The sequence below is a fragment of the Neoarius graeffei genome, chromosome 13, assembly GCF_027579695.1.
Source record: "Neoarius graeffei isolate fNeoGra1 chromosome 13, fNeoGra1.pri, whole genome shotgun sequence".
NCBI lineage: Eukaryota > Metazoa > Chordata > Actinopteri > Siluriformes > Ariidae > Neoarius > Neoarius graeffei.
Window position 1 is genome coordinate 68,887,198 of NC_083581.1, and position 16,711 is coordinate 68,903,908.

At 40.8% G+C, this 16,711-nt stretch overlaps 1 protein-coding gene across 1 annotated transcript in view; it reads right to left on the reverse strand.

Annotated features, from left to right (window-relative positions):
* The window catches only part of pex14 (peroxisomal biogenesis factor 14), a 315,467-nt gene that overhangs the window by 156,498 nt on the left and 142,258 nt on the right, over positions 1 to 16,711 (reverse strand). Inside the window, exon 3 of the mRNA XM_060938413.1 lies at positions 3,345 to 3,429. Within this exon, the coding sequence (XP_060794396.1) occupies positions 3,345 to 3,429 (85 nt within the window). The remainder of the gene's footprint in view (positions 1 to 3,344; positions 3,430 to 16,711) is intronic.

Sequence of the window (16,711 nt, forward strand, 5' to 3'; positions counted from 1 at the left end):
TGAGCTTAAGTGACATCCCATTCCTAATCCATAGGGTTCAATATGACGTCGGTCCACCCTTTGCAGCTAGAACAGCTTCAACTCTTCTGGGAAGGCTGTCCACAAGGTTTAGGAGTGTGTTTATGGGAATTTTTGACCATTCTTCCAGAAGCGCATTCGTGAGGTCACACACTGATGTTGGATGAGAAGGCCTGGCTCTCAGTCTCCGCTCTAATTCATCCCAAAGGTGTTCTATCGGGTTGAGGTCAGGACTCTGTGCAGGCCAGTCAAGTTCATCCACACCAGACTCTGTCATCCATGTCTTTATGGACCTTGCTTTGTGCACTGGTGCACAGTCATGTTGGAAGAAGAAGGGGCAGCTCCAAACTGTAAAAACAGTCTGCATGCCTAGGTGCTTGATTTTATACACCTGTGGCCATGGAAGTGATTGGAACACCTGATTCCGATAATTTGGATGGGTGAGCAAATACTTTTGGCAATATAGTGTAGTTATGTATATTACATTGAGGGGGGAAAAAAAAAACCCTACATATTGTTATTATTAACATTTCTTTTCAATGCATAACCCACAATATTTAAAGACCGGCAGCCTTTTTTATTATATTATTTTGACTCGTTCTTAAAATTCTTAAAACATGCCAAAGCACAATTCGCGTCATGTCTCCTGTTTTAATTCAGAGCACAGCTTAAAGGAGAACTGAAGTGATTTTTAAACTTGCTTTATTTCTTAATCAACGTGTTATTCAATGACGTTTTCGGTTTTAGTAACCTTATATCGGCAACTAATTGCAATTAAACATTATAAGCCTCGGTCACAACGGGCCATACGTGCTCCTACGGCCGGTCTACGTGGAAAAAACGCAAGAAACGCATGGAGGGCGCGCGTGTGACGTGCTGATTTTCGAGCCGTAGACCGGCCGCAGAGGTTCTTTGTCATGTCAAACAAACTGTACGGGCGCTTACGGTTTTTTCAAGTTGCAAGACAAACTTACGGCCAACGTGCATCTTTCTCCACGAACAAAAAAAACGCAGTGATTTGGGAAATGCCAAAAATCACATGGCCAAAAAAAAAAAAAAAAAAGGTACGTCCGGTTGTGACCTAGGCTATACTTATCGGCCTATTCGGTTTTTAGCCGTGTTGAATTTAGTTCGTTTGGTCCACAGCAGGCGTCGCTTATCCGCGCGATCTTCACAAGACCTGTGCGAGACTTTGAAACGTCAAGCATCAGCCAGGTGTCAGTGCTGCCATTTTGAAAACTGTGTGTTTTCCAAATGAAGTATTGCACAAAAACGAGTTTAAATGACGATTACTGCCTACTTTTTTCAAACTTTCCTGATTGCTATCAAAACAAACAAAACTTCCGGCTTGATTACGTCAGCATTCGAAAGAGGGCGCGCGCTAGCCTGGGCCCGCCCATCCTAAGCGTGACGCAACATGAGGGCCTGTTGCGAGCTTAGTCTGGCCAGGCAAGCTATCTACAGCTCTTCCAAGCTCCCGAAAAATCGGGAGCCAATCAACTTTGAGCATCTCCAACGGCCCTGGGTAGAGGCGTGTTCAAGGCACTGACGTAGTAGAACTGCGACCGGAAGCCATAGATTGTTTACAGAATCTATGCCGGAAGCGCTTCATTCACTAGAAACATTACGAACATGGAGCAAGTTCTCATTGAAAACGGAGCAAAGAGCAGCCCTGGAGGTATTTATTGAAAGGAAGGAGGTTTTCGCCTTGCTCCCAACCGGCTACGGTAAGAGTTTAATCTACCAGTTAGCCCCGTCGCGTCGCATACGTCAGAGGAAAGAGTGATGTGATTGGTTTAAGCTTCGTCACAGCCTTTTCTGGCTTCGACCAGTAGCAAACCGAGGCATTTCAGGGAGGCGGGTCAACCACGCACTTTGGGAAACGGTTGGGCTTAATAGCTTTGCCAGACCAAATGCTCGCAGAGCTTTGAAGTCGCGTTAGCCAGACTAGGCGCGCGCATCTTTTGACAATGTTGGCAGATGTCGGTCACTTTGATTTCCGCTATACGTTTTACTTCCGTCCTACGATGTCTCGCACAGGTCTCGACGAATCTCGTTTACGGCCATTGCTTTGACATACGGACTGATATATTACAGAGCATATTTCAAACACTCAGAACTTGCTCTAGCAGCGGCAAAATAGTGATCAGAAATGCATTCCGATATTTAATAAAATGAGAGAAATAGAATTTTGAGGATAAAAAAAAAAAAAATTTGCCTTCATTGGGGACAAGAAGGGAAGAAACACCCCCCCCCCCCCCCCCCAATTATTACTTTTCAATGCATAACTCATAATATGGGCGGCACAGTGGTGTAGTGGTTAGCGCTGTCGCCTCACAGCAAGAAGGTCCTGGGTTCGAGCCCTGTGGCCGGCGAGGGCCTTTCTGTGTGGAGTTTGCATGTTCTCCCCGTGTCCGCGTGGGTTTCCTCTGGGTGCTCCGGTTTCCCCCACAGTCCAAAGACATGCAGGTTAGGTTAACTGGTGACTCTAAATTGACCGTAGGTGTGAATGTGAGTGTGAATGGTTGTCTGTGTCTATGTGTCAGCCCTGTGATGACCTGGCGACTTGTCCAGGGTGTACCCCGCCTTTCGCCCGTAGTCAGCTGGGATAGGCTCCAGCTTGCCTGCGACCCTGTAGAAGGATAAAGCGGCTAGAGATAATGAGATGAGATGAGATGAGATGAGAACTCATAATATTTAAAGACCGGCAGCCTTTATTATATTATTTTGACTCGTTCTTAAAACATGCCAAAGCACAATTCGCGTCATGTCTCCTGTTTTAATTCAGAGCACAGCTTAACGAATCAGGGTTTGATGCATTGTGTGGCCTACAAGACCCAACACACACGCATACTATAGCATAAACAGCCCTGAATTTAGAGCGAATGCAAATTTGTGCTCACACCATACTGATCTTATGGTCGATAAAATGCTCCGATGGATTCCAGGCCTTTAATATTTATGATAACAGCTAAATTAAGTAAAAGCCTTAAAATGCTGGGAGGGAGTGTAATTGACAATTGCACTCAAAGTACAGGACAGAGAGTTTGTCAATATTCGTTCTCTACATCCCAAAGAAACCAAGAGGTTGTTTATCCGCCTCACAGTCAGGGCTGAGCTCTACAGTATAAATGAAGGTTGAAGGAGGCAAAAATGAAATAAATCGACCCTTATTTGACCCAGCAGGGCCTGCAGCCATGGTGTTGACCTTTCACCCTGCTCCCCTCCTCCTTAAAAGCAAGCGGCCTTACATGATTAGCATTTTTATCCCAGCGTCCAGGACGCATTACTGCATTGTGTGTGTGTGTGTGTGTGTTCTCACTCACCTTTTTTCTTTAAGAAAGCTTTTCGGGTAGCTAACGGGCTCTGACGAACTTTCGGGTTCTGCAAGAACTTTACAGCTGTAGCAATCTGCGAAAGTGTTTAAGAAAAAAAAGGAAAGAAAGAAAGAAAGAAAGAAAAAAATCATAAGTGTCAAGTAACCTGCAGTAGTGTTCGGCAAATGGCACGCTCAAAAGCTCATTACAAATAAGAGGTGGAATAATTCTTCCATGGGCAATTACTGTGCACGTCTCCTGCGCCGCGGTATATCATCAGCCAAGAGCAGGAACCTTGGAGAAACTCGCCTGCACAGTAAGTATATGGAGGCTAGACCACCAAACCACTTTAGAGATAAATCTAGGAAACGAGTGAATCAGCAGTTATAAAATTATCCCATCAAGGTTTGCTGAATAAATGGGGTATGGACTTTAATTTGCCATTATCCTCTTTAAGACAAACTCCAAGCCTTAAGTGAGCAGGGACTGAAAATCTATACTTAATGCTGAAGTGCTCATCTGTATCTAATAACTGCTGAATACCTGCCTGAAAACTTCAGCAATTCTTTAAGAAGAAAATGCATTATGATTAAATAACTGAGGCGGCATGTTGTAATGACCATGTGTTAATGCACTAGAAAATTAAATATCAGGACATATGTAGTTGTAAGTGCAGTGGGGTGTTGATCGATTCCATCCTGTTTTCCTTCGAGATGCCCCTTAATTTGCCACTTTAGCATGCTTTCTGCCAGAATTAAAAAAAAAACCCGCCTCCTTCCTTAAACGCCATTACGGCATGATTTTGAAGTGTGTGTGTGTGGGGGGGGGCCCTCCGGAGTGCAGCTTTTAAAGAGCAGATAAACATGAAATAACATCTGGAAGTAGGTGGAAGCGCACACTCAAGCGGAGAGCCGAGCGCTCTCGTTATCGCACCTGTGGTCCCCGTGATTCAATTGTAAAAGTCATCCCTCTAATAGGTTGAAAGGTTTTGATTACTCTTCTTTTTCTTTAAGCGGGCAAAAGATAAAAAGTGATTGAGCACACTGTCTGGGGTAATTCATTTTAGGTAATGCATTGCATATACTAAAGACCTGTTTCAATCCAAAAGAATTGCATTTTCAAAATAGGGCCGAGGACGACGGAGGACGGCGAGGCGAGGCGAGGCAGCCATGAACATAAGTCTTCAAAAACAAATAAAGACGCGGTGAGGCGGGGACACCGTTTCCCTATCAAAACCCAGAATACTGATTTCAGCTTTAATTTACACGACGCAGGTAGACCATGTTTCGGGTTGTTTTGTTTTTTTTAAACCCCATGCAAAATATTAAACAAGTTACACCTGTTCAATTAAATATTATTTCTATCGCACTTTCAGCAACAGATATTGTCACAAGGCAGAATTATTTCTATTAGTAGTTCCTGAACTATGAATATTGCCCTAGCTATTGGAAACATAACTGAATCTCGCCATTGACGCAGGAGTAGACTTGTGCGATTACGAGATCATTATCCCCATATTATGATAAAATATGCAAAAAGAGCGATCGTTATATTCATATAGCGGCACGTAAACTGACATGCGAGTCTGGAATCATGCGTGCAGGTGTTTTGAACTCTCCAATATTAACAGACACTTTCAGGAAGCCCCGCCCTCTTCTTCCATCTCATGCACTCTCACTTACTGTCATGGTAGACAGAGATGATTTTAAGTTCATTAATGTGAAACTAAATCTAACACTATATGTTCAACTTAGCCAACATTAAAGTGTAAGTGTGTGTGTGGAATATATATATATATATATATATATATATATATATATATATATATATATATATATATATATATATATAGACACACGAGGGTTTGACTGGGAAATACACCACTCATTATTCATACGAGCTCCATCCAGGACATGGAGAACCAAAACTGTGACATACATCTCTATACGTCACTCGTGAGCAAATCGCTGAATTGTTTTGATAAAATTTGGGGAGTTTTTGTTTGTGAATGTGTCGATATAATAAAAAGAAAATCATATATCTTTAAGGGCCCGTTTACACGAGGACGCTGTCGGGTAAAAACGACTAAATATTTTATCGGAAGTGCCTTTCGTCTACACGGGGACGGCGTTTCCGAGGCTGAAAAACGGAAAAAATTGAAAACGCCTTCCAGAGTGGATAAGTTAAAAACAGCCCCCGTTGCATATCCGTCTAAACTACCCAATACGCGAAACTCTGCTCGGATCTGCTCACGTCGGGTACGCATTTACGTCATACATATGTCATATACTGTACATGCCAGCCCGGGAAGTAAGAAAGTAAGTAAAAAAAAAGAGCATGTCTGATTACATCGATCCAACGGACCTTCAAGCTGCTCTGGCAGCTTTAATAAACGTCCAGGAGTCCTTCGAACATCTATACCGAATCTGCACATATACCGTTAATGAACAGAGGCGGGTATGGTATGCTCTTACTTTTTTACTTACTTTCTTACTTACCATAGCCAGAGTAGTCAAAAAGTTTTCGCGGCGCAGATGTGCAGATCAGACAAGACGGAAGACGTTGCCCATGCGTGCAGACATAGCGGAGGTCTTTCACAGCACCACCTAGCCGCCTGGCATGCACATCCAATTGAATTCCACACATTTATGCATCACCGTATAGACGCAGATTTCCTCCTTGGAAACGGTCGTGTAGACGCAGAAAAAAGGGAGAACGAAAATGGACTTTTGCATTTTTGTTTCAGACCGTCCCCGTGTAAAGTGGGCCTAAGCCAACATGTGAAGTTTATCTTTGTGTTGAAAAGCTCACATTTTTCATATGAAATACATTGCGGATCTCAGCGACATACATATGCAATATATATATATTTTATATATAAAATTTACCAGCTGGGAGGTCCGTATGGTGAAATACCGTGACCGAGGTCTTGAAAGTACTGAGCGAGGCCCTCTGGGCCGAGGTCAGTATTCAAGACCGAGACTGAGACCGCGGTTGAAAGATGGCAAGTCAAGATAACGAGTTAGTGGCAAAAAAAAATACAACATCGGCAGTGTGGCAGCATTTTGGTTTCAAACCAAACGAAAAGGAAGAGCCAGCAATAATGTAAATGACCGCGCAAAATCGAAAAAAATCTAATATGTCCCCTAAGGCACACCATAGCCTGGGGTACTCCACTTCCACGAGATCTCTCCAATGAGTTGTGTTTTGAGTAGGTTACATGAGTAACAACAAGGTAAAATAATATAACGTATGACATTTGGGATGTGGGTAATAAACGTTTGAAATGTCATCTACTGAAGAAACGGAAGAAAACATTGTAGCGTAAACTGTTAGGTTTCTGGTGGGAATTAGCAATGCGCTTGCTATCTTTGTTGGGTGTGTTAAACCGTATGGATTTAAGTGGAATAATTGTAAGGAGTTATGTGATCAAGACAACGTTTTAAGCAAGGTAAGGCCATTTGATTATTAATTTCCCCGCCATGGCATGACGTGGGCCCATATGATTTTGCCTTGTGCAGCTATCACGCATTTGAATTAGGTTCGCCTCATTTGCGCTGAAGAATATGGTTTATCGCGCAGTCTAAACGGACTTGGGTGTTGGTTGATTCTTTTTCTTTTTTTTATTTCCCATGCTTGAAAGGGTATGATCCTGCTCATCGTGTACTTTTTTTGATGGAGTAGGTGAAATAGTGCTGCAAATGGCGTTTCAACGCAGACATGTATAAACGACAGTTGAATGCTATTTTCAAGATGAAGGAAGAGTTGCGTGATGCTTTGAAATATCTCTTAATCCATTCATCAATGCACAAAATTCGCTTTGCTGCTTAATCCATACCACAATGCACACAATTCGCTATGCTGCTTTTAAATAGTACATTTGAGGCATAGGCGCACGTTACACAGTAGGCCGAAACAAAATATTTTTTTCTCGGTAATACCGTATACCCCGGGAAAACACAGAGACGGTTTAAAGGTATCAAAATTTGGATACCGCCCAACCCTAATACGGACCGACCTTAAGCTGGTAAATAATATATTTCATTTTTTCTTTACCAAATTCTAACAGAAAACGAGAGCGCCTGAAAGGGAAACCATATTTAAGAACAAACCTGCTACAAGCTCGTCACAAACCTGTTTCACAAGCTACATCAGCTTGGAATTTTCCGAAAAGAAAATTTGATCTAGATCACTTTCCTGATCTAGGCGACAAAAACAATTGCTACCATGTTGTTTGTTGTTGTGAACAAGCGAGTAGCCAAAGGTCCGTAACCAGGGTCCGGATCGTAGGATTCCGGACCGCTCGCAAGCCAATCAGAGCGCACGATTTGATGGAAACCGGACCGCGAAAAAAATAATTAAATAATATTGACTGGTGTTGAGTGGTATATCAGATATATTCCATTCAGCTAGTATGATATTGAACGAGTCGAAGACAAGTAGCTGAATGGAATATATCTGATACACCACAAAAAAGCCAGCCAATATTATTATTATTATTATTATTATTATACATACACATTCCTTTCGGGTGTTCAATGCGTCTTTCTCTTTCAAAATTCTCTCAAAAATCTTCCATATTTAATGAAGCAAAACCTTGCAGCCATGTTTGTTTACAAACTGGCACAGTTGCTCGTTGGCAAGAAAGTTTTACATCTCCGACATGTCTCTTTTCCAGTTTTTCGATGTCCGTTGGCATGTTTTTCTCTTGTAAACATGCATGAAGAATATCTAATGAAGTTTTGGTGGCCTTCTGTCTTCCTGGCGAACACAGAATTTGTGTCCATGTGCAGCAAAAAACTCTCATTGAAGATTCACATCGGCACTGATGTGAGACATTATGTTGTCTTGACAACCATGCAATATCGTAAACCATATTCAACGCTCATTCTCCATTGGGTAGAGTGACGTAGGATAACCGATATGCTAACAATATTGCATGCTATCAAACCAAATGAATGAAACACGCTAGAAAGGAATAGAACACATTTTTATTGCATGGAAAAAGTGCCAGGAATAATAATTCCTGATATTTCACTCCGATGACATCACTCCCAGTGTTTTCCCACTGACTAGACGTGCGTTGTAAAAAATGGTGAACCGGTTCAAAATTAAAATTCTTTTTATTAACTTGTGTATTGTTTTTGTGGCTGTGTCCATATAATATAAAGAACATTACACGGTGGTGTGAAGATAAAGTTTATCTTCCTGTGTTGAAAAATATATCAGATGTTTGCTTCACTCACTCGTGAAATATACATTCACCACTCGAAGATAAACTTCATATCTTCGTGCAACCAGGTAATATTCTCTCTCTCGCCATCATATATAAATAAAACTCCATTTACTTTATTAGTGATGTCAGCTAATAGTGAAAGTTCTTTTGGACCCAGAACAATTAAATAGGCTGACAGCGAAGTGTCAAATCTAACACTTTACAAATAACGCTAATGCTAATATATACAGACCATGACAGTGGGAGTATAGCATGTAGCATTGTAGCCTGATGTAATGGGGGAAGGGGGGGGGAATCAGCTAGCAACCTATTATTTACAACCCCAATTCCAAAAAAGTTGGGATGCTGTGTAAACTGTAAATAAAAACAGAATGCGATCATTTACAAATCATGGAAACCCTAGATTTCATTGAAAACAGTACAAAGACATCAGATCAAATGTTAAAACTGAGAAATTGTATTGTTTTTTGAAAAATATATGCTCATTTTGAATTTGATCTCAGCAACACATTTCAGAAAAGTTGGGACGGGGCAACAAAAGACTGAAAAAAAAAAGTTGTGTAAAGCTTAAAAAAAACAACTAATTTTGTAACTTGGCAACAGGTCAGTAAGATGATTGGGTATAAAAAGAGCATCCCAGAGAGGCGGAGTCTCTCAGAAGTAAAGATGGGGAGGGGTTCACTGCTCTGTGAAAGACTGCGTGGGCAAACAGTGCAACAATTTAAGAATAACGTTCCTCAATGTAAAACTGCAAAGAATTTGGGGATCACTTCATCTGTGGTCCATAATATCATTAAAAGATTCAGAGAATCTGGAGAAATCTCTGTATGCAAGAGACAAGGCTGAAAACTGACACTGGATGCCTGTGATCTTCAGGCCCTCAGGAGACACTGCATTAAAAGCAGACACGTGTCTGTAGTGGAAATCACTGTATGGGCTCAGGAACACTTCAGAAAACCATCATCTGTGAAAACAGTTCATTACTGCATCCACAAATGCAAGTTAAAACCAGATATAAACAATATCCAGAAACACCGCCACCTTCTCTGGGCCCGAGCTCTTTTACGATGGACTGAGGCGAAGTGGAAAACTGTCCCGAGGTCTGATGAATCAAAAGTAAATATTCTTTTTAGAAATCATGGACACCACGTCCTCCAGGCTAAAGAGGAGAGGGACCATCCGACTTGTTATCAGTGCACAGTTCAAAAGCCAGCGTCTGTGATGGTATGAGGGTGCATTAGTGCACATGACATGGGTAGCTTGTACATCTGGAAAGGCATCATTAACGCTAAATGACATACACACGTTTCAGAGCAATATGCTGCCATCCAGACAAAATCTTTTCCAGGCAAGACCTTCCTTCTTTCAGCAAGACAATGCCAAACTGCTTTCTGCACATATTAAAACTGCATGGCTCTGTACTAAGAGAGTCCGGGTGCTAAACTGGCCTGCCTGCAGTCCAGACCTGTCTCACATTGAAAACATTTGGCACGTTATGAAGCACAAAATATGACAAGAGATCCCAAACTGTTGAGCAACTGAAATTGTCTATCAGACGAGAACGGGACAACATTTGTCTTTCAAAACTACAGCAACTGGTCTCCTCAGTTCCCAAACGCTTACAGAGTGTTGTTAAAAGTAGGGGTGAGGCAACACGCCCCTGTCCCAACTTTTTTGAAACGTGTTGCTGATATCAAATTCAAAACGAGCAAATGTTTTTCAAAAAACAAACTTTTTCAGTTTCAACATCTGACATGTTGTCTTTGTACAATTTTCAATGAAATACCAGGTTTCAGTGATTTGCAAATCATTGCATTCTGTTTTTACTGATAGTTTACCCAGCACCCCAACTTTTTTGGAATTGGGGTTGTATAATAGCTCAGTGTGCACGTTTGTGTGTCTTCATATTAGCTATAAATACTATTTATTTATTTATTGTGAGAGAGAATACAGGTATTATACATGCAATGTCCCACAAGAGTTCATATGGTTTAAATATCAGCTAGTGAGTTTATTGCGGAGCAAAGCGAAGCGTAGAGTCACGGACAATGAAATTTGTATCTTTATTTCCATACGATAGATGGGTTTTTATCCAGCACTTGTTTTTTAAAAAGCATATTAAAAATAACATTGGATTATTTACGAACTCATTTTACACTCCTCAAGAGCTCTGCTTTTAGGCAGTGCCTAAATATGTATACTCGCTTTGAATGTCTCTACTGTTCTAGCTAACTTGCTTCCATGGCCTGATTCGTTTTCCATGGACAGCGTTGGAATATTGCTGGCACAGCATCGGGTTTGAGTCTAACGCGATCTGCGTAGCCCAGTAGCTCGGCCTGTAGATTCCTTTCAAAGCAATCGGGCTCAAAATGGTCCTCGCAAACAACAGCATTTCTACCAAAGGACAGTGTTTCTAAAGTGTGACCTGTTCAAGTCTCAGAATAACGTACAATAGCTGGAATGTGCATGGCTTCACTCTAGGTGTGAGTAACACAGCACTAATCCTGCAAAAAAACGCAAAAACATCTAAAATGGAAAAGAGCTGTTGTGTACAACTCAGACTATACAACTAGATTTAAAAAAATAAACCAGGGCTCTGTTTATACAAACTGCTGAAAGCTAAAGAAAAGAGAAGAGAAGCGAATGGAGGTAGTAGAAATGTTAAGTTTATTAAGTAAAGGCCCATTTGTGATTATTTTTAATAAAATGAATATTTTAGTTAATATGCTATTTTATTTTTTTTTCGCGGTCTGCTTTCCATCAAATCCTGCGCTCTGATTGGCTGGCGAGGTCCGTATCCTACGATACAGACCCCAGTTACGGCCCTCTGGCGACTCGCTTGTTCACAACAACAACAACAAACATAGTAGAACTTTTTGTCAACATTTATCTTTTTTTTTTTATAAGATTTATTTATAAGATTATCAAAAATCTTATAAATTTTTGCCAGCATTTCTCAGGAGAATAGCATTAATAGCGATAACGACAGTGTTCACAGCGAAAGCGAGTTTTACTACCCTGAGGAAGAAGAAATAAAAGAAAACATTTCAGGAGAAAGCTAAAAACCTCTAACTGTTGCTAACGCCGAGCAAAAACATGGCTGAATCCTGAATGACTCCTATTTGTATAAATAGGGGACTACATAGGCAGCAAAATTTAGTTTTTTTCCTGCCATGGAAGTGCACTTGTATACCGAGGAGGAAGCCATTTGCATTACAGCCGTGAATGAGGATTCAAAATGGCGGCTCAGCTCGGGTTTCCCTTTCGGGCGCTCTCGTTTTCTGTTAGAATTTGGTAAAGAAAAAATATAATTATTTACCAGCTTAAGGTCAGTCCGTATGGTGATATGGTGAAATACCGTGACCTCGGCCCAGAGGGCCTCACTCACTACTTTCAAGATCTCAGTCACGGTGTTTCACGATACGGACCTCCCAGCTGGTAAATAACTAACACACACACACATATATATATATATATATACATATATATATATATATATATATATATATATATATATATATATATATATTACTCCAACCTTTGCAAATGTAGGTAAATTATTGTTGGTTATTAAGAAAATGATTTTTTTTTTTTTAATTTAACAGAAGTTGATAATGAATCGTAAAACAAAATATTGCTTCATTTGGTGGTAAAATTTTTCTTCATTTAATTAAAAAAAATATATCATCATGAATGAAATCAAATCGAATCGTGAAATCAGCGAAATCATTTCATGCCTAATCACAGGTCCATCCTTAAAGGATCTTAAATCATATAATCTGACATGAAGAACATCTATTACACAATTTAGCCAAGTTTTTATAGGGATCTCATACAGCTTGACATATAATAAATCTTAAAAGACTGCTGAATTTGCCCAGTGTAAATCAAGTTTAATTGACTTAAATGATCTACGTCATACAACATGGTTTTCAGTTCGGCGCTGGAAAAGTTAAAAAGAAATATACACACACGCAATAAAATACAAATCATGAAAAACTACACTCAAGTAAACAGCTAGTAAGACATTATGATCAAAAGAACATGAAAATGACAAAAAAACAACAATGTTGGAAAAAAAAAGAAAAAAGCCTAATTATTTCCTACGAAGGAAGTTAAAATGAATAAAACGGATAATTATTCATGTCGGCTTTTTCCATCATCGCGTCCGATTACATGTGACCTGACCCTACGTTCTTTGACAAACTCTCTGTAAGCGTGTTAAATGCAGTGACCTGAAACCTGACGGTGGGTTACAGAACGTGCGTGATAAAAACCCCAACGCGTGTTTGCGCAGAAGCGTTGCAGTAAAAACACAAAAAACGAGAGCATGCATTCAAAAGATCAACTTCAAAGAGGTATGAAATGTGAAATGAAGACAGAAATGATTCAGAAAGAGAAACCTCACAAAGGGGGAGGGAGGGAGGGAGAGAGAGAGAGAGAGAGAGAGAGCACGGGCGTGCATACGTGCATGCACGTGTGTGTAGTTGTTGGCTTTGGATTAAACGAAAAAAAAATGAATCGAGTCCTTAATTCAAATATTTGTGTGAAGGTCTGGGAAAACCCTTCAAACGTCGCTGTAGCTGAATTCTGGAAAACAGCCAAAACTAATGAGAAATCTTTTTTTTTTTTGGGGGGGGGGGGGGGGGGGGGGGGTCAATAATACACTGACGTTTTAAAAGTTAACAGTGACGACCTGGAAATTATTTTATTTCGGCAACTTTAACACAGACAGTGGAGACAGTGGGACGACCTCAAAAACCATTTGCGCTAAATGGGCTTTCGTTGCTCAGAGAACTTCATGTTCTGGAGCAACATGCTAAAACCAAACAGACATGCGCCTGATCCGATCAGTTTGTAGCCAGATTCCGGGTATGAAAATCACTCGCACGCTGAGTGCACTTTAAACCTGAATGACTTCATAAAAACACAAAACATTTAGTCACCAGAACAAAACTGTCGGAATGACTCTGTGATTATTGTTCACAGGAACGAAGTTCAGTCGAGTGACTACGTGAGTGACGCTCATGAGACATAAGTAGATTAGGTTGTAAATGTGGAAATGGAATAAAATCTTTCAATGCAGTTTTGATCTTTTTCACTTTTGGGGGATTTTAAAATGTTATAACTTTACTTATGACTTAGAGCTGCGCAAGAGAGAAACGCAGTTCAGTTCAGGAAAGTCTGTAGTTACAGTAGATCAACATTTCGTTATTGAAGGGTTTTCCCAGGCTGCCATACATACAGTACAATACAAACTAGAGGCAGTGCCAAGCTGATTCTCTGTACAAGTATCAAGCCAATACCAGCCCCCCCCCCAAAAAAATACAAAAAATAGAACGGATATCAGATCCTGGAACAAGTGAGTGGAAAGATAAAAGACTGAAATTTGATTTAGAAAATACATATGTTATTTACCAGCTGGGAGGTCCGTATCGTGAAATACCGTGACCGAGGTCTTGAAAGTACTGAGCGAGGCGCTCTGGGCCGAGGTCAGTATTTAAGGCCGAGGTCACAGTATTTCACCATACGGACCGACCTTAAGCTGGTAAATAATATATTTATTTTTTCCTTTACCAAATTCTAACAGAAAACGAGAGCGCCCGAAAGGGAAAACCGAGCCGAGCCGCCATTTTGAATCCTCATTCATGGCTGTAATGCAAATGGCTTCCTCCTCGGTATACAAGTGCACTTCCATGGCAGGAAAAAAAACTACATTGTGCCGCCTATGTAGTCCCTTATTTATACAAAATTGAGGCATTCAGGATTCAGCCATGTTTTTGCTCGGCGTTAGCAACAGTTAGAGGTTTTTAACTTTCTCCTGAAATGTTTTCTTTTATTTCTTCTTCCTCAGGGTAGTAAAACTCACTTTCGCTGTGAACACTGTCGTTATCACTATCCATGCTGTAAAATTAATGCTATTCTCCTGAGAAATGCTGGCAAAAATTTTATAAGATTTTTGATAATCTTATAAATAAATCTTATTAAAAAAAAAAGATAAATGTTGACAAAAAAACGCCATGTTTGTTGTTGTGAACGAGCAAGTCGCCAGAAGTCCGTATCGTAGGATACGGACCTGCTCGCCAGCCAATCAGAGCGCAGGATTTGATGGAAACCGCACCGCGAAAAAAAAATTATTTATTCATTTAATCATATGACTCATATGGACCCATGCATACGCTCTTAAACCATGGGGGGGGGGTTTGTCACATGACTGGGCAGACACGGATTTTTGAATCCGGTCCGGAAAAAGCCGGATGTGGCCCCAGGCCCGTTTCCCTCGCTTCCGCCCAGTGCTGAATCCAGTCTCAAGTCCCCAGTGTTCAAGTCCGAGTCATGAAAGAAAATTGAGTCGAGTCCACTAGTGATCCGAGTCGAGTCCGAGAACAAGACTCCAACCGCACCATTTGGCGGTAGCTGTTGCTGCCTTTATGTGAAAGCGTCTCTGCTACTGTGTTGGACTAACGTTACTGCTCGACTGCCCTATTTTAGTTAATTAGCCAAAGTCCTTCCCGAGCCAAGTGGCGCATAGGGCAGCACCGATCTCCATAGCCCTCGGCCTCTCGCCTATTACAGCGCTAGGGTTACAGTGGGGGGCGAGTCCTCTGGTAACCGCAAGAGTTTGACTCCCTGCTCACATCTGTATTGCAGCGTGCCTTGCCAGACAGCAGTAGGTACCATTTTTATGATGGTCTTTGGTATGACCCGACTGAGAGTCGAACTCACAATCTCCCGATCGAGAGGTAGACATGCTAACCACTAGGCCACTCACCGGTCTTTAGTTAATAGGCTACAGATAAAAAGCTTGTTCATTGCTCAGCAAGCCCCGCCCACTATCAACAGGCCAAACAACATGAGGGTTAACGCTAGCTAGTTCATCGCTCAGCTAGCAAGCCCCGCCCACTATCAACAGAGCAATGAACATAGCGTGTCACTTCCTTCTCTGGGTGGAGTCTTACCAAATGACGGTTGAAGTTCGAGGTCGTCCCCATCGTCTCCTCGATAGTTCTTCTACATATGGAACACACAGCAGTGCATTTTTTCCCATTGCACGAGAAGTCTGTATAAGCAAAGCGGACAATCCTAGAGGCGTCTCTCCAGGCATTTTAGCGCCGTTAACATTAGTTTGTTCCTGAACATGACACATGAACAGGTGAATGTGCTTCTCTTGGACTAAATTAGTATAAAAATAAATGTAGATATAAATAACTTATGCCAAATTATTATGGTATGTTCCAAAAATAAAGAAAAAATCCGAGTCTCCAATTTACGAGTCCGAATCCAAGTCATTAGAGCTCAAGTCTATGTCAAGGCACAAGTCCTTAAATTAGGGCACAAGTCAGACGTGAGTCCGAGTCCTGGACTCGAGTACTACAAGCCTGCTTCCGCTGTTTTCATTTTGCTCTGAATTGTTACTTTGAAAAATGAGCGACACAACTGAGCACAATGAAAGTTAATTTTATTACCCAGATGATTCATCAGACACAGACCTAATTGAACAAGCTGAAATTGTCAAAGAAAATGAAAAAAGGCATTTTCAAAAGAAGAAATTCACAAGGACAACAAGAAAAACACCATAAAAAAAAAACTACGTATGTATGTAAGTATGATGTGAACATTTTCAAAAATTTTCTTGTTGAAGTTCAGGAGGAAAGAGACATCAGTCATCCCCTCTAAGGTAGACAATTTGCTACATAATTTCTATATACAGTGGTGCTTGAAAGTTTGTGAACCCTTTAGAAATTTTTATATTTCTGCATAAATATGACCTAAAACATCATCAGATTTTCACACAAGTCCTAAAAGTAGATAAAGAGAACCCAGTTAAACAAATGAGACAAAAATATTATACTTGGTCATTTATTTATTGAGGACAATGATCCAATATTACATATCTGTGAGTGGCAAAAGTCTGTGACCCTCTAGGATCAACAGTTAATTTGAAGGCGAAATTAGAGTCAGGTGTTTTCAATCAATGGGATGACAATCAGGTGTGAGTGGGCACCCTGTTTTATTTAAAGAACAGGGATCTATCAAACTCTGATCTTCACAACACGTGTTTGTGGAAGTGTATCATGGCACAAACAAAGGAGATTTCTGAGGACCTCAGAAAAAGTGTTGTTGATGCTCATCAGGCTGG